Consider the following 21543-nt stretch of genomic DNA (forward strand, 5'->3'; position numbering starts at 1 on the left):
GGGACAAGTGAAATAGATGAAGGGGTTTAAGAGTACGAACTTCCAGTTATAAAATGTGTAATTCGGCGGTGAGAAGTATGGCGTAGGGAGGATAGCCAGTGATACCGCAGTCCTGTTGTGTGGGGATGGGGTTACTGCGCTTTGCGTGGGGAGCGCTAAGCAACGTACCAAGTTGTCGAGTCACCGTACTGTACGCCTTGTGTCCGCTTACTTCAGATCAAACAAAATCAGGTTCTTCCCTGGGCAAATCATTAAAGACGTCTGAATTCAAATTACTTTTTGGTATTGGGCGCAGATTTTGAGTATTACGCTGGGAAGTTTTTGCTAGAGCCATATTAAGATTTCTGTATTCACCATGATGCAAATTTCAGACCTTCCCTTTGAGGAATTCTCTACCTAGAAATCCTTAATTCACAGTGAAAATTCATCTCTGAGAAAGTCCTTTTCCTTACTGGACAGAATCAGTATTGGTACATATATTTATGTTTTACTTAGGCAATAAAATATTTCAAAAATTAATGCTATCTCTTTTTGCTTCATTCTTTTCTCAGCTCTGCAGATAGTCTAATTATAGGTTAATTGGTCAGCTTGATTTATTTTCATTTCCATCTGCAATATAAATTTTTATTCATGATTCACTTTGCTTGAAAAAGGAATTAAGGGTCGAAACAGGAGGCAAAGGGGAGTCGGTGGGACCAGAGGTACATGCCGGGGTTGGATCCGTTTGCTGTTGTGGCCTCGGCTTTAGGCTCAGCTTTCTAGGAGGTGGCTGGAGCTTACACACGATAGCCCTGTGATCCCACGGGCTGTGGGTGGGTCACAGCACCTCCCTGTAAGGCGTCTGCTCGCAGTGGGATCCCATAATAGCTGCCCACACAGGTGGCAGTGGAAGGAGGTTAAGGATGCCACGGCCCCTCTGTGGGGTGTGACCTTCATGCCTGGCATTTTCACCTGGGATTTTGGGTGCTGTCTCAGAGACACTCCCCTAACCCCTTTCCTCACTCAGGAGGATGAGGGTGATAACTTCAGGTTTTCTTCAGTGAAAATAATTGAACCATTAGTTTGTTTTTGTTGTTATTGTTGTTAAAGATTTTATTTATTTGACAGAGACACAGCGGGAGAGGGAACACAAGCAGGGGGAGTGGGAGAGAGAGAAGCAGGCTTCCTGCTGAGCAGGGAGCCTGATACCGGACTCAGTCCCAGGACCCCTGGATCATGACCTGAGCCGAAGGCAGACGCTTAACGACTGAGCCACCCAGGTGCCCTGAGCCATTAGTTTCTTTTCTTTTCTTTTTTTTTTTAAATTTATTTATTTGAGAGAGAGAGAATGAGAGAGAGCAGATGAGAGGGGGGAGGGTCAGAGGGAGAAGCAGACTCCCTGCCGAGCAGGGAGCCTGATGTGGGACTCGATCCAGGGACTCCAGGATCATGACCTGAGCCGAAGGCAGTCGCCCAACCAACTGAGCCACCCAGGCGCCCGAGCCATTAGTTTCTACTCAATGCCTACTGATAGGTGATTTCCAGCCTTTCTCCAGGGACAGTGATGGCCCTGGGGGCGTCTGAAGCCCATGCTTGAGACAAGTGGAGAAGAGCTAGCTTGCATGGCTTTAGGCAGCCTCAGACACCTGCCCCACAGCCAGGCCTTCTGTGGGTGTGAGATGCACTGGGCTTGACACCCTCTGTCTTTGATGCCCCTCTGGTTCTTGGGAGGGTAGAGGAGTGGGGGCTGCTCTTGGGCCATCCAGGAACAGGTGAGTGTTGAAACAGCCTATGGTGGCCAGAATACTTAAAAGACAAAACAAACGACCTATTGGGTGATCTTGAGTGGTCTAACATGCATATAATTGGAGTCCCACAAAATTGGGATGGAGGGAGGCAGGAAACCATCTGAGTAGTGGCTGAGGTTTTTCCAGATATGAAATATGTAAGCCCACAGACCTGTGAAGCTCAGCAGACACAGAAGAAGCACTAATTAGCTTTCAGAACTGTAAGAAAATAAATTTCTGTTGTTTAAGCCACTGTGTGTGCTCTTCTGTTATATAGCCCTAGAAGACTAACACACCAACCATTAAAGAAATTTTACTAACTGTAGAGGGCTAAGCACTCAAGTTAAAAGGCAGAGACTGTCACATTGAATGAAAAAGCACGAGCCAGCTATGTTGTCCATGAGAAATTTTAAATGTAAAAATACAGACAGGATAAAAGTACAAGTTTAGAAAAATATATAACAAAAACAATCATAAGAAAGCAAAAGTACTGTCTCAATATCAAGGTAGGTTTCAGGAAAAGGAACGGTACTAGAAATAAAGAGATTTAATAACAGTAATGTGTATGCACCTAATAACAGCTTCAGAATATGGAAAAAAATGTGCAGCTGGAGAGGGAATTCGATAAATACACAAAGTGGGAGATTTCAACATTGTCTCTGCAACTGCAGACAAAATCTTGAGCCAGCTAGAAGTAACGGGCACTTATGGGACACTTCACCTCATTCTTTTCAAGAGCTTATGGACCATTTACTAAGCCCACGTGCGGGGTCAGGAGATGGTCTCGAGAAATTCAAAGGATTGAAGCCAGAGTATTCAATGGAATTAAATTAGAAATCAGTAACTAAAAGAGATAGAAAATCCCAAATATTTGGAAATTGAACAATACACTTCTAAATAAACAATGGTCAAAAATGGAAGTACAAGGGAAATGTTTCAAGCTAAACGAAAACAATGAGATAAGAGTTTGTGGGATGTAGCTAAAGCAGTGCTTACAAAAATGGTTGCAGGCTTACATGTTAATGCTGTAAATCAGATTTCAAACCAGTGAGTGATCTAAGTGTCCACCTTAAGAAACCTAAAATCAAAGTAGAAGGAAGGAAATAACCAGATAAAAGAGTACAAGTCAAATGCTGTAGGAGGCTTAACGGAGAAGATCAGTAAAACCAGAAGTTGATGCTTTGAGAAAATTAACAAGCCTCTGGTCTGATCAAGAAAGAAAGAAAACCTACCACAGGCATAGAAAAGGTGCGTCGCCTCAGGTCCTGCAGACATAAGCCGGCTGTCCAGCCTGGTCACCAGCCTGCTGCCCTGGTGTGGTCAGCCTGAGTCCGCCATCCCGCCCCCCCCTGCATCCGCCCACTCCCACTGCCCCGCTTGCGGATCCTTACATCCTGCCGCACCCACCTGCCAACGCTGCTGCTCCGTGTTCGCGCTCCGTTTCCTGCCGTGGCCGCGCATCCGTCTGCTCAGAGGCGTGAGACCACAGAGCCGGTGTAAGGAGGGAATGTCCCGGGCTGCTCGCCAGCATGCCGCAGCACAGACGGACAAACGCCCCGAAAGACACAGTTGCCATCTAGGTGGTCGTGGAAAGAAGTGGGGAATTTAGATAGCCCTGTATCTGTTTTAGAAATTGAATTTGAAATTTAAAGCTTTTCCAGAAGAAAGCTCTAGGCTCAGATGGCTTCCCGGTGAATTTTATCAAAAAGTGAAGAAAGCAGTAACAACCTAACACAAATACGCAGACATTAGAGGAGGAGGGACTACTTTGCAACTCCTTTTATAAGGTCAGCATGACCTTGATAGCAAAACCAGACCAGGACGTTACAGGAAAAGGACATTCAGATCCGTTTCCCTCACACACAGAAAATACTTAACACACTAGTATTAAGTTGAATCTAGTGATAAAAGGATGTTGCATCAGGATCAGAAAACTGGCAGAGGGTGATGGGCCTGTGGCTGGAGGGGATACGGTGTCCAGAGGGTTTTCTAGGGGTAGTAGGAAGTGGCGTTTAAATGCCACGGGAGGGGCCGGTGTGGGGGGAGGCCTTGCTCTCCTCTGGGAGTCCTGGGAGCTCCTGCACACCTTGCTCAGTGGGGGCTGTCCACATGCTGTCCTTGTCTGGTGTGAGAGGCTGTGGGTCCAGACACCGGGTCTTTCTCGGGTTGTATAAGGTACGTTTGGGACGTAGAAATCCTCTTTTCCGCAAAACCCGACTTTCTCTTCTTGAAGTGACCTTAGGCTAACTTGGCAGTCTGGCGGAGATAATGGCTTTGTTCGGCCTGGAGCCCAGCCCCTGCACCGAGTGCCCTTGACGCCGCGTGGTGTCGGGGCTGAAGGGGATGGAGGACGTGCCTTCTTGCTTGGATGATAGCCCGTCCCAAGAGGGTCAGGAGATGACCCCTCTGTTGCTTCACGGCTGCCGAGAAGCTCGACCAAGAACTTTGGATCCAGGAGACCGTGCTGAGTTCACTTACCCTCCTGAGTAGTTCGTTGGCAGAGCAGGTGCTGGGGTGGGCTCCGCGGTGGCCCCACTAACCGGGGCCCGAAATCCACACCCTGGCAGGACTCTGAGCACAGGTCTGCGTGTGATTGGTCCACACGGCCCTTGGGCCTGGTCAGGCGAGCCTTCAGTTAGGTCCAGTAACGGTCAGTGTTCCAGACACTCAGGGCTCACAGCCTTCTTTCCAAGGGACGTGTGGTCAGCAGGCGGCCTCCAACTGCCAGCCCCTCAGAGCCCGCCTGGAGTCCACAGGTCTGGGGGCTGTTGGGGGCACCCGAGCTCATCTCCCTCGGCCCCACTGCCCCTCCTTCCTTAAGTGTGCATCCCAGGTGTGCACCCTAATACCTGTCTGCACGCCAGACACCGGGCCAGGTTCTGGGGGACCCTGCCGGTCCCACAGAGTGCGGAGCCACATGAGAACCATGGGAGGGCTGATGGCTCATGGGGAGGGACGCCACAAGTCACGCAGAGTGAAGGCAGAGTCCCCTGAGGCCTGTGCACGCCACAGGGCGTGGATGGCCTGCCCTGCGCCTCAGCCCAGTGCTCTGGCTGTTCCTAGGAGGGGCTGGAGCATTCCCGTCTCGGGCTGAGCTGCCCTCCCCACGAGCCCCGTCCCCACTTCTCCCATCCGCTCCCTGTGTTCTGCTTGGCAGCCCCCTCGGCCGGAGGTGTCGCTCTGTGGGCGCTGGCCCCGGAGGCAAGGTGTGCGGGTGGAGTGGGTGGCCCGGCGCTGACCGGCTCTTTAAGGGCGGGCGACATCACAAGGCTGCGGAAGGCCGGACAGCCGTGGAACTCCGGGGCCTTGGGCTGTTTCTGGAGCGCCTGCGGGCTCTGGATTTCCACCTCCATGGGGCCCCAGGCCCACACGTGAGCACCTGAAGACATGGCCATGGCCGAGGGCAGCGAGCTGATGAACAGGCTCATGAGTGAGAACGCAGACCTGAAGAAGCAGGTGCGCCTCATGAAGGAGAACCAGATGCTGAAGCGTCTGCTCAGTGAGAGCTGCCAGGAGCGCTGTGGTCTCGGGAGCCGAGACCTCCTCTTCACCAAGGTGCCCACCTACCCCGAGGACTGCTCGCCTGGGAGTGCAGGTGAGGCCAGGGGCCTGGGCAGCCGGGGCCAGCTGGCTGCGGGGCTCCCGGGAGCCGAGGGAGCCCGCAGGGCACAGGCAGGGCCTGGCCTGCTGACGCCAATGCTCTCGGGCCCACTTCCGTCCCTCAGGTCTGAGTAAACCAAGACCCGGTTCCCCATTCTGCTGTGTGTCCTCAGGTAAGGCCCTTCTCTCTGGGCCACTAAGTCCACACCTGGAAAACGGGTGGGGGGTTAGCCCCCCCAGCAGTGGCTGCCACCCACCAGCCCCCCGCATGGAGCTCATGGGTGCAAAGCCCTGTGAGCAAGCATGTCCCTGGGGTCCTTCATGGCACCTGGACTCTTTCAGCCTCAAGGGGGACCTTGAAGAGGGAGCTCAGGACAAGCAGAGGGCGGCGGTGGGGGGGTGGAGGTGGTTGGGGGGATGGCGGGAAGAGGACCATGATGCCCAGAGGGGCAGCTGGAGAAACCCCTAGTCCCTACCAGTCCTGAGCTCCCACCAGCTGCCAAGGCACATGCTTGTCACCAGAAACTTGCTGAGGAGGACTGGCCTCACAGGGCCTTGTCCCCTGTGTGACATCCCACAGCAGGGGGCCAGGGCTGCCTTTTTGGGCCACCGGGGATGCCCTTATGCGGTGGCTGCCAAAGGCACTTGTCCCCAAGCCTTATTGGCTGTGACTCCTGCCAAGAGTCACAAACGCAGTGTGGCTCCATCGTCCTTTGGAGAATCGGGTCAGGCTGGGGCCTCCTCCAGGGGCTCAGAGCTACCCCTGCGTCCGCAGTGGCAGGAGCCCTGGGGCCTTCCCACCTCCCCGTCCCTCCGGCACCTCGTCGGGAGAGGTGCAGACTCTCACTCAAGCCAGGCTGCTCCTAGGAGGACCCTGGTCGGGGCCCAAGTCAGGGTGGCGTCTCTGGGATGGCAGCCGGCACCCCTGTGTGTCACCACCAGCAAGCCCAGACTTTGCAGGACACCAGGCTTAGCAGGAGCTCCAGCCCCTGGCCAGCCTAAGGCCACCAAGCCTTGCACAGAGAGGCTGGAGCCCCTGCTGCAGGGTGTGGGCCAGGGTCAGCGAGGCCCTGGCCATCCTCGGGGAGGGGCCAGCTCCACTGTGGTCAGGGCCACCGCTGTGCCTGGGGCTCTGGGACGCTGCCTGCAGGACTGGCCCTGGCCCTCAGCCTTCTTTGGGGACTGAAGTTTGGAACTATTCTTGCACAGTGGCAGGAGTTTGTGAACCCAAGGGAGCTCCCCCTGCAACAGCTCACGTTTCTCACAGTCCCTTAGCGTCTGCCTTCAAAGCAGGATGTGCTTTAAGACCCGTTTTCTTTGTTCAACAACACGTACTCATGGCAAACTTACAAATACCCCAGGAGGATGTAACGTACCAGGCCGGGCCCCAGCTCCTGGCCCCATTCCCAAAGTCAGCCACTGTCAACGTTTTCCCGGGTCTCCCTCTGAAATGTGTGGTGGGTATGTTCATGTGCCCGTCCCAGGGGGTCGTTTGGGTTTCCCTAAGCGGGGTTGAGCTGTTGTGCATGGTGATGGCCCCCACCGTTTCCCCCCACGGCAGCCAGGGCAGGGCAGACCTGCCGCAGGGGTCACGGCGGGAAACCCTTGGGTCAAGGGCCGGGTGCTGTTAAACTGTTGAGATAGAAGCTGCTGGACGCGCTCCGCCAGGCTGTGGCCTCGGACCCTGCCGGCCCCGGCACCTTCGCGACCCCAGGGCCACACACAGCCGCGCTCCGGGGGAGGGTCCCGGGCTGCTAAGTTTCTCAGTGTGTTCTGTTCTGAGTCTACAACCACACTGTGTACCAAGGACCATTTTAAACGAGATCGACAGTGTGTGTGTACTTGTTAATTTTGCCTTTGTCTTTGCCCTTGGAACTCTCAGAACCCTGGCATCGGCAGCCAGCGGGTGGGCCTGGGGGCGGGGGGCACGCAGGCTGTGCACTGGGAGGACCCTTCTAGTCCTTTCTAAAGAACAAGAAAAATCGAGAACGAGCTTGTCGTGTTCAGTTTCCGTGACCCCGGTCCAGCCGGGATGGGGTGCCCTCGGCTGGGGCCCTCGGCCTGCTCCGCCCAGAGGCCTCGCAGCCCTGGGCTCCGGCTGGCTGCCCTGGCGTCTGCTGGGATGGGGCTTCGCTCAGGATCTCGGGACTCGGTTCCTATGTGAGTTCCGGTTTTGGTTTTCTGTCTGTGGGTTTTCTGTGTGGGGATTTGACATCAGAGTTGTGACCGGTTTATAACCTCGATCAAGCATCTTTTCATTTTTTTCAACCTTGTTCATGTGGCATAGGGATTAAGAATCATTTGGAATCTGAAAGAACTTGCTGTGAAGAGCATAATGGTTTTGTAACTTCTAGATTTTTCTTCTTTGCTTATTGGTCCATTTAGATTTTCCGCTTCTTACTGAGTCATTTAAAAACACCTTTGCGCGAGAGCCCTCCCATGACTGCGATCTTGGTGACGGGGCGGCAACTCTCACCTCTTCCTGGTCTTTCTGATGTTGCTTTTCTCATTCCCAGTTTCATCTCCCCATGTTTTCTGTTGCCCAGAGTCACTGTCCGCAGCTTTGCGGTCTTGTTGATGTTTCGTGGAGCTGCTTCCAGGGTATTCCTGCTGTCATTTCCGCTGTTTCTAGATTTTCTGTTTCTTAGGAGCTCCTCTTCATGTCTTGATCTGAATGCTTAATTTTTTGATGATTTTTAAAAAGTAATTAAAGCATTTAAATCACTAATTTCAATCCAAATACAGTTATAAATGTACTGATGTATATTTGTGTTCTGATTTAAATGCACATAGTGTTCTGATTTTCATTATTTCTCAATAATCATTTTTTCATTTCTTCCTTGATGTGATCATTATTTGGGGGAATGCTTTTACTTCTGAGGAATGGAATTTTGTGCCGATGCTTGTTATTCATGTATAGTTTCATTAAAATGTAGCCTGCAAATGTACCTACTTTTTGGACTTGACTGAAGATTAAACATTTTTGTTTTTTTCATGTTATCACAACTCTCCTGAAGGCTTGTGAGTAACAGAAGGGAATCACAGCTCACTAAATAAGAACAAGACAAAGCCCAAACCTGGCTGAGCACAAAGAAGTCCCTCTGGCACAGGCCCTTGCCCTCTGTGGGGAGGCCGCCTGCCCTCAGGAGGTCTGAGCCCCAAGCCCTGGGGCAGCCAGAGGTGCTCTTGTGTCGCATTCGTGGTGAGCTCTGGAAGGGTGCTCCGTGGGCCGTGTCTGGGCTGGTCAGGACACTGTGAGGCCCCTCAGCAGGCCCACGGGAATGGCCATTTTGGCCAAGTGGGCAGACAGGAGGCAGGACACATCCTGATGGCTGTTTTTGTTTTTGTTTTTTTTTTTTTTAAAGATTTTATTTATTTATTTGAGACAGAGAGAATGAGAGACAGAGAGCATGAGAGGGGGGAGGGTCAGAGGGAGAAGCAGACTCCCCGCCGAGCAGGGAGCCCGATGCGGGACTCGATCCCGGGACTCCAGGATCATGACCTGAGCCGAAGGCAGCCGCTTAACCGACTGAGCCACCCAGGCGCCCAGTGATGGCTGTTCTTTTTTTGAACATTTTTTTTCCTAGGAAAACATTGCTGGAGGTAGATTTGTTGGTTCCCAAGGAGGTATATTTTAGGATATAATTTTTCATTTTTTTAAAAGTTTTATTTATTTAAGTAATCTCTACCCCAACAACCCTGAGATCAAGAATTGCATGCTCCTCCAACCGAGCCAGCCAGGCGCCCCTATAATTTTTCATTATAACTCTTTTTTTTTTTTTAAGATTTTATTTATTTATTTGAGAGAGAGAATGAGAGACAGCACAAGAGGGAAGAGGGCAGAGGGAGAAGCAGACTCCCTGCTGAGCAGGGAGCCTGATGCGGGACTCGATCCCGGGACTCCAGGATCATGACCTGAGCCGAAGGCAGTCGCTTAACCAACTGAGCCACCCAGGCGCCCTAATTTTTCATTATAACTCTTAAAAAACACTATTTTTCAAGTATATATTTGCCTTATTGCTAAAAGAACAAGTTTGTCCTATGGGAACAGAAAAGGATTATTTTAAATCACAAAAAGAATAAGTTAAAGTTGATTACATTGTAATTTGAAAAATTCTGCATGACAAGTCACTATAAAAGAGATTAAAATATAGGCAAGGCACCCAATGGAAGAAGACATTTACAACACTTTTCATCAACAAGGAATTAGTATGCAGGAGACAAAAAGAGCTGCTACAAATAATTTTCAAGACTACTCACCTCCCCCCGTCCCCCCGCACTCTCCCCCAAAATCCTAAAACGAGCAGAGAAAAGGCAAAGATAAATCACCTAAAGAAAACCTGAGGGGCTAATAAGCATATATGACAGGATGTTCAGTGTCCCTGGGGATTAGGGAAAAGCCATGTGATGTCATCAGCTTGGCCTGTGCTTACCTAGGACCGGGGCAGCTGCTGGAATGTTCTACATTCTACTAATGTAGATCACAGAGAAAGTTCGACAGGCACACACCTGAGCCCGGTATAGATGGTGGAGGGTGCTCACTGTGAGCAAGGAGGCAGGTTATGGGACGCTGATTATAGCTTTGCTTTTTCAAGGAAACCAGGAATTATCCTCATGTCTATCAACAGAGCAACAGATATGAAAATTGCTCTGTGTGTGTGTATAACACATGTGACATGAAACGGTTAAATGTGTCAGGTAAGCTACCCGACAACTCAACACGGATAAATTCCCAAAAAAGATAGCACTGCAGAAAAAGGTATGTGGCAGAATAAAACATGTATAGGATGACACATTTATGTAAAAATTTACAAGCATATACAAGTCCCTTGGTACTGTGTGTGGGGGCATGGGCGGGTAGGAAGCGCATGGAGGCAGGCACGCTTGCCTTGCTCATGAACGTGAGGCTGGTGGCGTCCTTGGATGGGGTGGGCACCCACAGTGCCATTTTCTGCAGAGGGAGGAGGAAAGCTCTGAAGCACAGGGGGGGTATCACAGCCTGAGGCTGGGCATGCAGGTGTTCTTCAGTAATCTCTCCCTCCTTAGGGATGTTTCAGGAACACAGCCTAACTTCCCCTCCCTCCCCATCCCAGTTGCAGACTTTGGAAGGTTCTCCAGCGCCCCCGATGCACCCTCTCAGCTGCAGACGTCCTCCCTGGAGGACCTGCTGTGCTCGCACGCCCCCATCTCCAGTGAGGACGACGCCTCCCCTGGCTGTGCAACCTCCACCCAGGTGCCCTTCAAGGCTTTCCTCAGTCCCCTCGAGCTGCGTGTACCCCGAGGCACTGACAGGAAGCTGTCCCCACTCCTGAGCCCCTTGCAGGACCCGCTGGCGGACAAGACCCTGCTGGAGCCCAGGGAGATGGTCCGGCCCAAGAAAGTGTGCTTCTCGGAGAGCAGCCTGCCCTCTGGGGACAGGACCAGGAGGAGCTACTACCTTAACGGTATGGCCCAGCGGGGGTGGGCACCAGGGTGGGCACCGGGGTGGGCACTGGGGTGTGGTGGCGGGCAGCTGGGGAGGGTGGCCTGGTGGCCAGCTGGCCAAAGCGTCTCCATTTTCCAGCAGAGGGAAGAGAGTGTGGCTGGGAGGCCAGAGTCTGGGGCTCTTCTGTTAAAATTTTTTGCCTGTTAAAAAAAATTGAGTTGCTTATCTTCTTATGATCCAGTTGTCAGAGTTCTTCATATATTCTGCACACAAGTCCTTTTCTGGGCAAATGTTTTGCAAATGTGGTCCCCCAATCTGTGGCTTTTCCATTTGCATAAGTGTTCTTTAAAGAGCAAAACGGTTTCATTTGATGAAGTCCAGTTTATTGATTTTTTTTCTGTTATGTAGTTCATGCTTTTTGTGTGCGATTTAAGAAATCTTTGTCACACTGAAGGTCACAAAGATTCTCTCCTGTGTGTTCTTCTAGAAGTTTTATGGGTTTAGGTTTTACATTTAGGTCTCTGATCAATTTCAAGTCAGTTTTTGTACGTGGTATGAGATTCACATTAGATGGCTACTTCTTCCAGAATCAGTGTTCAGAAAGATTATTTTTTCTCCATTGAATTGCCTTGACACTTTTATCCATATATGGATAAGTGTATTTCTGGATCCTCCATGCTATTCTATTTATCTGTCTGTGTTGATTCCAATGCACAGTGTCTCGATTACTGTAGCTTTAAAGTAAGACTGTTAATCAGGTGGTCTACGTTCTTCAACTTTGCTCTCCTCTTTCAAAGTTGTTCTGGCTATTGTAGGTCCTTTGCATTTCCATATGAATTTTAGAATCAACTTGTCTTTTGTTTTATTTTATTTTATTTTATCTTATCTTATTTTATTTTATCTTATTTTATTTTTTTGACAGAGAGAGACACAGCGAGAGAGGGAACACAAGCAGGGGGAGTGGGAGAGGGAGAAGTAGGCTTCCCGCTGAGCAGGGAGCCCGATGTGGGGCTCGATCCCAGGACCCCGGGATCATGACCTGAGCCGAAGGCAGACGCTTAATGACTGAGCCAATCAGGCGCCCCTGTCTGTTTTTTTTTTTTTTTTTAAAGATTTATTTATTTTAGAGGCCGGGAGAGACAGAGTGAGAGGGAGAGAGAAACCCAAGCAGACACCCCACTGAGCACAGAGCCAAATGTGGGGCTTGATCCCAACACCCTGAGATCAGACCTGAGCCAAAATCAGGAGTTGGACACCCAACTGACTGAGCCACCCAAGTGCCCCTCAACTTGTCTGTTTTTTAAAAAAATCTTGCTAGGAGTTTGGGATTGCCCTGCATGTACAGATTGATTAGGTTAATTTTCAGGGAAAGGACACTTTTAACAATATTGAACCTTTAGATCCATGAATACTGTATATCTCTCTGTTTATGTAGTTGTTTAAAAATTTCAACAATGTTTATAGTTTTCTAAGTTTAGATCTTGCACATTTTTGTTAAATTGACCCCTTAGTATTTTCACTTTTGATGCTATAGGAAATACTATTGCCTTTATCATTATCAATTTCTGATTGTTCTTTTCTAGTATATAGTAGCACAATTGATTTTTGTATATTTATTTCTGTGATGGTTAATCTTATTTGTCAACTTGACTGGGCCATGAAGTACCCAGATATTTAGTCAGACATTCTGGGTGTTTCTGGGAAAGCGTTTTGGGTGAGTTTAACATTTAAATCAATAGACTGAATAAGCACTTTGCCCCCCCGCCCTACCCTGCCGCCCAGTGTGGGTGAGTCTCATCTAATCAGTTGAAGGCCTGCATAGGACAAAATTATCCTCCTCTATCCTGAGGAGGATAGAATTCCTCCTGTCTGACTGTCTTTGGACTTGACCTGAAACATCACTTCTTTTTTTTTTTTTTTTTAATTTTATTATGTTATGTTAGTCACCATACAATACATCATTGGTTTTTGATGTGGTGATCCATGATCCATTGTTTTCATATAACACCCAGTGCTCCATGCAGTACGTGCCCTCCTTAATACCCATCACTGGGCTAACCCATCCCCCCACCTCCCTCCCCTCTAAAACCCTCAGTTTGTTCCTCAGAGTCCATAGTCTCTCATAGTTCATCTCTCCCTCTGATTTCCCCCCTTCATTTTTCCCTTCCTTCTCCTAACATCCTCCATGCTATTCTAGCCTTATGTTCCACAAATAAGTGAAACCATATGATAATTGACTTTCTCTGCTTGACTTATTTCACTTAGCATAATCTCCTCCAGTCCCATCCATGTTGATGTAAAAGTTGGGTATTCATCTTTTCTGATGGCTGAGTAATATTCTATTGTATATATGGACCACATCTTCTTTATCCATTCATCTGTTGAAGGGCAACTCAGCTCTTTCCACAGTTTGGCTATTGCAGACATTGCTGCTGTGAACATTGGGGTGCATATGGCCCTTCTTTTCACTACATCTGTGTCTTTGGGGTAAATACCCAGGGGTGCAATTGCTGGGTCATAGGGTAGCTCTATTTTTAAATTTTTGAGGAACCTCCACACTGTTTTCCCAAGTGGCTGTACCAACTTGCATTCCCACCAACAGTGTAAGAGGGTTCTCCTTTCTCCACAACCTCTCCAACATTTGTTGTTTCTAGCCCTGTCCATTTTTGCCATTCTAACTGGTGTAAGGTGGTATCTCAGTGTGGTTTTGATTTGGATTTCCCTGATGGCTAATGATGATGAACATTTTTTCATGTGTCTGTTAGCCATTTGTACGTCTTCTTCAGAGAAGTGTCTTTTCATATCTTCTGCCCACTTTTTGACTTGATTATTCGTTTTTTGGGTGTTGAGTTTGAGAAATTCTTTATAGATTTTGGATACCAGCCCTTTATCTGTAGTGTCATTTGCAAATATCTTCTCCCATTCTGTGGGTTGCCTCTTTGTTTTGTTGACTGTTTCCTTTGCTGTGCAGAAGCTTTTTATCTTGATGAAGTCCCAGAAGTTCATTTTTGCTTTGTTTCACTAGCTTTTGGAGATGTATCTTGAAAGAAGTTGCTGTGGGCAATGTCAAAGAGGTTATGTTCTCTTCTAGGATTTTGATGGATTCCTGTCTCACATTGAGGTCTTTCATCCACTTTGAGTTTATCTTTGTGAATGGTGTTAGAGAATGGTCGAGTTTCATTCTTCTGCATGTGGCTGTCCACTTTGCCCAGCACCATTTATTGAAGAGACTGTCTTTTTTCCATTGCATGTTTTTTCCTGCTTTGTCAAAGATTATTTGACCATAGAGTTGAGGGTCCATATCTGGGTTCTCTATTCTGTTCCATTGGTCTATATGTCTGTTTTTGTGCCAGTACCATGCTGTCTTGTTGATCACAGCTTTGTAATATAGCTTGAAATCGGGCAACGTGATGCCCCCAGCTTTGTTTTTCTTTTTCAACATTTCCTTGGCAATTCTGGGTCTTTTCTGATTCCATACAAATTTTAGGATTGTTTGTGAAACATCACTTCTTCTTGAGTCTCAAGCCTGCAGTACTCTGGACTGAAATCATACCATTGGTTCTCTTGGTTCTCAGACCTTCAAAGTTAGGCTAGAGCAATATTTTCAGTCCCTCCAGGTCTCTACTTGCTGACTCACCTTGCAGATCTTGAGATTTGTTAGTCTCCGTAATCACGTGAGCTGATTCCTTACCCCCTACCCCCAACACACACACACACACGCACACACACACACACACACACCCCATATTGGTTCTGTTTCTATTTCTCTGGAGAACCCTGACAAAACACGACTTTGTATCTTGCAACCTTACTGAATTCATTTACTTGTTACAGTAGCTTTTTGTGGATTCCTTAGGATATATGATTGTGTCATTTGTGATAAAGACAAATTTATTTTTTCATTTCTAGTTTGTATTCCTTTTATTTTTTTTTCTTGTCTTATTGCATTGGCTAGAATTTCTAGCACATGTTGAATAGAAATGGTGACAGTGGACATTTTTGTCTTTTCCTAATTTAGGAGGAAAGCATTTAGTCTGTCACTGTTGGGTATTATGTTAGCTCAGGTCTTTGTAGGTGCCCTTTATCAGGTTGAGGAAGCTCCCTTTAATACCTAGTTTTCTAAGAGTTATAATGAATGGATATTGGATTTTGTCAAGTGCTTTTTCTGCATGTATTAGGATGAGCATTTCGTTTTTATTTGTAGTCTATTTCTGCTAATATGGTTAATTACATTGATTTTTTAAAAAAGACTTTCTTATTTTTAAGTAATCTCTACACCCAATGTGGAGCTTGAACTCACAACCCTGAGATCAAGAGTCACACGGTCTACTGACTGAGCCAGCCAGGCGCACTGCATTGATTGATTTTTGAATTATAAACCAACCTTGCATTCCTGAGATAAACCTCACTTAGTCATCATGTATTATACTTTTTTGTATTGTTGGATTTAATTTCCTAAACTTTTGTTGAGAATTTTTACTGTCTGTGAAGGATATTGGGCTATAGTTTTTTTAAAATGTCATTTTCTGGTTTTGGTACCAGGTTAATGTTGACTTCAGTGAATGAGGTGGAAAGTGCTCCACCCTTTTTAATTATCTAGAAGAGTTTTTACAGTATTGGTATTATTTACTCTTTAGACATTTGGTAAAACTCACCACTGAAACCACCTGAGCCTTTAATTTTCTTTGTAGGAATGTTTCCCCTGCTGAAAATTCAATTTCCTTTGTTGATACATGGCTATTCAAATTATCTATTTCTTCTTGAGGGAGCTTTGGCCTTCACTCTCAATAGTGAACTTTTGTGTTTTTTAAGGAATTGGTCCATTTCATCTATCTTGTCAAATTTATTAGCATAAAATTGTTCCTAATGTTCCATTATTATCCTTTTAACATCTGTAGGATCTGCAGTGATACCATCTCCATTTTCTGATAGTGGTAGTGTTTATCTTCTTTCTCTTTTTCCCTAATATGTCTGGCTGGAGGTTTGTCAATTTTATTGACTTTTTTCTTTGAAGAATAGATTTTGGCTGGATCTTGGAAGGCCCAGGTTGGACTAGAAATGATTTCTAGAACATCTTAGGTGTATATCACTTCTTCCATCTAATTTATGCATTAAAGACAGGGGTGAGAAGAAAGGCTGATTCCTGGTGAGAGAGGTATATTAATGTAGAAGGGAGTTTGCACCCTGCGCCTCGTGCCCCTCATGTGCCTTGATGTGTTGCTGGGCAGTCAGTCTGGTTCTCAGCCCTAACTCCCAGGTAGCTTCTGCAGCTTTGCAAAGTGATCAGGGAAGGAACACACTGAAACTACAATGCACTTTTGAAAGAAAGTGAAGAGAACTCAAATAAGTAGAAAAATGTCTTGTGTTCATGGGCCAGATGAGTTCATATTATTAAGATGGCAGCACTCTCCAAATTGATCTGCAAATTCAACACAAATCCCTGTCAAAATTCCAGCCGGCTTCCTTGCAGAAATTGCCAAAATCATCCTGAAATTCAGGTGGAATGTAAGAGACCCAGAAGAGGCAAAACAGTCTTGAGAAAGGAGAGCAAAATTGGAGGACTCACACTTTCCAGTTCTGAAACTTACTATAAAGCTACAGTAATGCAGACAGTGTGGCAGTCTTAAGGACAGACGTACAGAGATGAGTGGAGTAGAATTGAGAGTCCAGAAATAAGCCCAAGCATTTATAGGTTTAATATGCAACAAGGACACCAAGACAATTCAATGGAGAGAGAATAGTCTGCAACAAATGGTGCTGGGACAAGTGGACAAACACATCCATGAGAATGAAGTTGGCCCTCACACCACAAACAAAAATTAACTCAGAATGTAGAAAATCTAAAAGAGCTCAAGACATTAACTCAAATGTAAAAAATCTAAAAGAGTTCAAGACATAAAACTGTTAGAGGAAAACACAGAGATAAAACATATGACCTTGGATTTGGCAAGAGATTTTTAGATGTGACACCAAAAGCATGAGCAACAAAAGGAAAAGTATATAGTCTGGGCTTTATCAAAAGTAAAAACTTATGTATTTCAAAGAAATTGAATTCAAGAAAATGAATTCAACCCACAGAGTGGAAGAAAATATTTGTCAAACAGATGATAAGGGACTAGTATCCAGGATATATAAGAACTCTCCACAGCTCAACAGTAGAAAGACAAACAATCCAATTAAAAATGGGCAAAGAACTCAAAGGAACATTTCCCCAGAGAAGACATACAAAAGGAGAATAAGCACATGAACAGATGCTCAATATTATATTTATCAATATAAACCACAATGAGACACCACTGCATGCCCACTGGGATGGCTGTCATAAAAACGAGGGACAAACACAGGCATTGGTGAGGATGTGGAGACATTGGAACGCATATATGTTGTCGCCGTGGAAACAGTTTGGCTTTGCATCAAAAATTAAACACAGAATTACCATGTGTCCCAGAATTCCACTCCTAGGTATATATCTAAAGCAACTGAGAACACTTGACCACACAAAGTTTTTTATATGAATGTTCATGGCGGCATTATTCATAATAGCCCCCAAGCCTGTCAGCGGACAAAGGCACAACCGGAATGCAGTCCCTGCACAGCGTAGGTAGGAGCTCAGTGCCAACGCGGCTGCAGTGTGGACGGACCTCGGGAACAGCAGTGTGGGGCCAGATGCAGGGCCACATGCTGCGTGACGGCGCTGGTGGGACATGTCCAGCATAGATGTGTCCCAGGGACAGGACGTACGTTGGTGTTTGCAGGGGCTGTGGGAGAGCACCGTGTGACTGCTAGTGGGTACGGGGTTTTGTTTTGTTTGGGAATTTGGTTGTGGTGACGGCTGTACAACTCTGTGAATATAGAAAAACATCTGAATCGCATACTGGAAGAGCGTGAATTTTATACTCTGTGATTATGTCTCAGAAAAAATTTTAAGTAAGGTGCAAGGCTGTGTTGGGAGCCACGGCCTGTCCTGAGGCTCCAGCTCCGTGGCCCCGTCTCCCCAGCATTTCACACCAGCATTTCTCCTCCGCCTCAGAAACCTGCTCTGCCTCAGCTCATATCCTGCTTCCCCCACCCTGTGACCCTTTGGCCTCAGGCCCCCCCCCCCCCAGCTCCAAGGCCCTCATGGGGTTCTGTGGGGAAGCACGTGGCTCTGGGCCGTGTGGCTCAGGCGGGGCCCTCTGCCTGGGGCACCCACACCCTTGCGGCCCCTCCTGCTCCCCATCCCCACCTGCAGAGCCACGCTCCCTGTTCAGTGCCCGCGGCGCTCAGTGCCCGAGGTGCGTGGCTGAAGGAGCTAAAGCACAGTGCCCCCCGGGCCTATCCTCCATGGCCATCTGATGGCCCTATGTCAGCCACCTGCCCTCAAAGGAGCTGATAAGCCCTTGCTGACGGGCTGTTACATGCTGGGAGAGGCCACCATTCTCCTGTGGTGTGAGGGACCTGGCAGCTTTCTGGGTCGAGTGGTTAGGTGGACCCAGGCACAGGATGGGGCCAAGGAGGGCAAACACCTGCCCATGGCCACAGGCACAGCTGGTCCTGGAGCCCCGCAGCATTCATGGCACAGACAGCTGTGCAGGGGGTTCTCCAGGGCTGCTGTGGGGTGTCCTGAGTGTTGGGTCACCCAGCCCAAGCATGCACAGCCTGCCCACCGGATGGACCCTGTAGGCTGCACCCAGTCGATGCCCTGGAGGGTTTGCATCATGCTCAGGTTCGGAAAGGCCCCGGGGGCTTTAGGAAAGGCTCTGCAAATGGGGCTGTTACTGTCTCTTGGGATGAAAGAGCAGAATGTGGAGGTAGCAGGAGTCTGGGGTGCTGTCGGATGGAGGGTCTCCGATGCGGAGGCTCTGCCTGACTCTGACGCAGGCTCAGCTCACTTTGGATCTCTCAGTGTCAGAAGCATCTGACCGGGTGTTTTCGGAGAGCACATGGTTCCAAAGGGTGCTGGTGCATACCTGCTGTTTAATGCACAGAGGCTGCCGTGGGGGGGCAGGTTGGGAAGCAGGTTTGGGAGGGGAGGGTGGGTGATGTATCCGGTAACATCAGGGAGATCATTAAAAATAGGATCTCCTGCCAACCCAGCAATCCTCTCCGCAAACGTGGGGAAGACTTTTATTATCAAGTACCCATGAAACCAGCCTGCAATGCCCGGGCTGCCAAGACAGCCAGGCAGCCTGGACCCGTGACCTGGGTTACTTATGCGTTCCCAAGTTAACTGGCACCCCGCCCTCAGGAGGGGAGGGGACACGTCTGGCCCACCGAACATACCTGGTCACAGGGGTGGGGCCTGTGTGATAAGCAGGGGTCACCCTTGACCCAGGTGCCTGGGCAGACTCCCCTGGTGCCGGGGGACAAGACAATCTGGGCTGTAAAAACAAGCTTTAGAGACATTTCTGCCCATCTCAAAGGGGCAGAGAGAGAGGACTTAGGATCATCGGTTACTCAGGTTGCTCTAAGAGGGAGAAGAGGACAGGTCTCTCTCCCTTTTGGCAACAGAAAAGTCAAAGTTTTCTTCTCCATTTGTATTTACCCTCACCGTTGGGGGTAGGGGAAGCAACGATGGGGGAGGGCCCCAGCGGCGTCACCCCAAACCTGCAGGGGCTGCGTTTAGGTTGGTCCTTTCCCTAAAATGGATCCTGGGGCGCCAGCAGGGGGAAGGCAGGTGGCCCCTGACCGTCCATGTCCTGGGACCCATGGCCCATCTCACTACCTCCACTCCTCACAGAGATCCAGAGCTTCTCCAGCACTGAGAAGGATGGGCGCATAGTCGGGGAGATCGCCTTCCAGCTGGACCGGCGCATCCTGGCCTATGTCTTCCCGGGGGTGACCCGGCTGTACGGTTTCACTGTGTCCAACATCCCTGAGAAGATCAAGCAGGTATGCCTCTATGCCCTGGGGTCCCCTCCCTGCCCCAGATCCCCTCCCTGCTGTGGACCCTGGCATCCCTCCCTGCCCTGGGCCCTCCCACTGCCTCCGGGTCCCCTCCCTTGCCACGGGGCCCCCCTTGCTGCCCTGGGGGAAGGGTCCCCTTGCTGCCCCATCACCTGTGGTGCTCGCACAGCTGAGGACTGTGGAGGGTGTGACAGAGGGTGATGAGCCCGCTGCCGGGAGCGTCTCTGTTGGCACCCAGCCGCTCTGTGGCCTGGGACAGTCTCGGCGTGGCTCCCGGGGCCACAGAGCCTTGCGCGATCCGGCCTGTGCGCTAGGGGCGGAGCTCCCCGCTCTGGTCCCGGACACTGTCTGCTGGGGGGCACCCGGGACACTGCGCTCCGCCAGGCTGGGGCCTCGGCTCTGGGCGCGCGTCCCTGTGCCAGCGGCCTCCTCCACGGAAACCTGGTCGCTGTGCCCGCAGACGTCCATCAAGTCCCTGGACGGGTCGGTGGACGAGAAGAAGCTGCGCGAGCTGACGCACCGCCACCTGACGCTCACGGCGCGCCTGGAGAGGCTGGGCTACAACCGGGACGTGCACCCGGTGTTCAGCGAGTTCCTCATCAACACCTACGGCATCCTGAAGCAGCGGCCCGACCTGCGCGCCAACCCGCTGCACAGCAGCCCGGCAGCGCTGCGCAAGCTGGTCATCGACGTGGTGCCCCCCAAGTTCCTGGGCGACTCGCTTCTGCTGCTCACCTGCTTGTGCGAGCTCTCCAAGGAGGACCACAAGCCGCTCTTCGCCTGGTGAGCCTGCCCGGCGCGCGCCGCGCCTTTCCTGCAATAAACGTGTTTGTTCCAATCCTGGGGGCCGCGTGCCTCCTGCGTGTCCCCCCGGCCGGGGGAAGAGCCGCGTCCGCCGACGGAGCGCCCAGGGCCGCAGGCGCCGGAGCAGGCGCCTCTCTCGGCCCGGGCGCGCACCCCAGGCGCCCAGCCCGCCCGCCGCCCACACCGCGCGGCACTGTCGCACTTGATTAAAATAATCTGTTCACCTGTGTACCTTTACCTTTGGCTCTTTGAGGCATGGAGAACACCGCAGGAGGTGCCCGCCGGTATTTGTGGAGTGAAGCCTGGACAGAGCCTCGAGGGGAGGGGCCGGGGCTCGGGCTGGGCTCCCAGACCCTCCAGCCCTCAGACCTCCCCCGGGAGGTCTCGGTCTCCTCCCCTGAGGGGGCCAGCAGCTGGTTTCCCCAAACGCAGAGCCTGAGGCAAGGATTCCGTCTGGGCAGGACAGCTATAGAATCTGCAGAGCCTGGTGCAAAATGAAAACACAGGTCCCTTGTTCAAAAGTAGGAATTTCAAGACAGCCAGGGCAGCAGGTTGGATAGAGAGGGGGGCCCATGCAGCTGTGTGGATTCCGGGGAATCTGTTTATTTGGGAGATGATTTGACACACACACAACCCTGCCCCCAGTGGAGCCATCAGGTCGCTATCTCTCCTGAGGTCTTGAGGACAGGTGACCTCCTAGGCCCCCAGTCAGGACCAGGGCCTGGCAAAGGCACCTTCCTGGGCCTTGGCTGTGAGTGGAGGGTCTCTGGTCACTTCTCTGCTGTGGGTGTGAGGATGAAAGTATTGGGGTGTCTGGACCAACTTCAGTTGGGGCAACCTGTCCCTCGGTCCTCACAGCCCCATGTGTCCCAGAGGCCCCAGCACCTTAGGATACTCTTTCATCAGCTTGGGCAGCCAGAACGTGCACCACAGAACAGGGTGGTTCAGAGGACATGCTGGAGGCTAGACGTCGCAGGTCAAGGCGTTCACAGGGCTGGTTCCTCCTGAGGCCTCTCTCCTGGGCGTGTGGATGCTGCCTTCTCCCTGTGTCCTCATATGCTT

The 21543-nt window shown here is 49.9% G+C and overlaps 2 protein-coding genes across 3 annotated transcripts in view; both read left to right on the forward strand.

Annotated features, from left to right (window-relative positions):
- LSS (lanosterol synthase) overlaps positions 1-10541 on the forward strand; it is a 37165-nt gene extending 26624 nt beyond the window's left edge. The window contains exon 23 of the mRNA XM_035030012.1: positions 10460-10541. The gene's annotated coding sequence lies outside the window, so the exon portion shown is untranslated. The remainder of the gene's footprint in view (positions 1-10459) is intronic.
- Positions 1427-20622, forward strand: SPATC1L (spermatogenesis and centriole associated 1 like). 2 transcript variants are annotated; one of them, XM_035030015.1, is made up of 5 exons: positions 1427-5361; positions 6982-6987; positions 10466-10810; positions 19511-19662; positions 20138-20622. In XM_035030015.1, the coding sequence occupies exons 1-5, from the start codon at positions 5154-5156 to the stop codon at positions 20462-20464; spliced, it is 1038 nt and encodes a 345-aa protein (XP_034885906.1). In that variant the 5' UTR covers positions 1427-5153; the 3' UTR covers positions 20465-20622. The 2 variants fall into 2 exon arrangements, with proteins under 2 accessions (XP_034885906.1, XP_034885905.1); XM_035030014.1 differs by lacking the exons at positions 1427-5361; positions 6982-6987 and having other exon boundaries at positions 10519-10599; positions 10690-10810.
- The last annotated feature ends 921 nt before the right edge of the window (positions 20623-21543 follow it).

Source organism: Mirounga leonina, unplaced genomic scaffold, assembly GCF_011800145.1.
Source record: "Mirounga leonina isolate KUSES-001 unplaced genomic scaffold, KU_Mleo_1.0 Mir_353, whole genome shotgun sequence".
In the NCBI taxonomy this organism is placed as follows: domain Eukaryota; kingdom Metazoa; phylum Chordata; class Mammalia; order Carnivora; family Phocidae; genus Mirounga; species Mirounga leonina.

Bases quoted from the DNA above. Each gene is read 5' to 3' on its own strand.
- SPATC1L (XM_035030015.1), top strand. From the start codon at position 5,154: ATGGCCATGGCCGAGGGCAGCGAGCTGATGAACAGGCTCATGAGTGAG. The intron at 10,811-19,510 runs GTATGGCCCAGC...CACTCCTCACAG, and splicing joins GAGGAGCTACTACCTTAACG to AGATCCAGAGCTTCTCCAGC. The intron at 19,663-20,137 runs GTATGCCTCTAT...CTGTGCCCGCAG, and splicing joins TCCCTGAGAAGATCAAGCAG to ACGTCCATCAAGTCCCTGGA.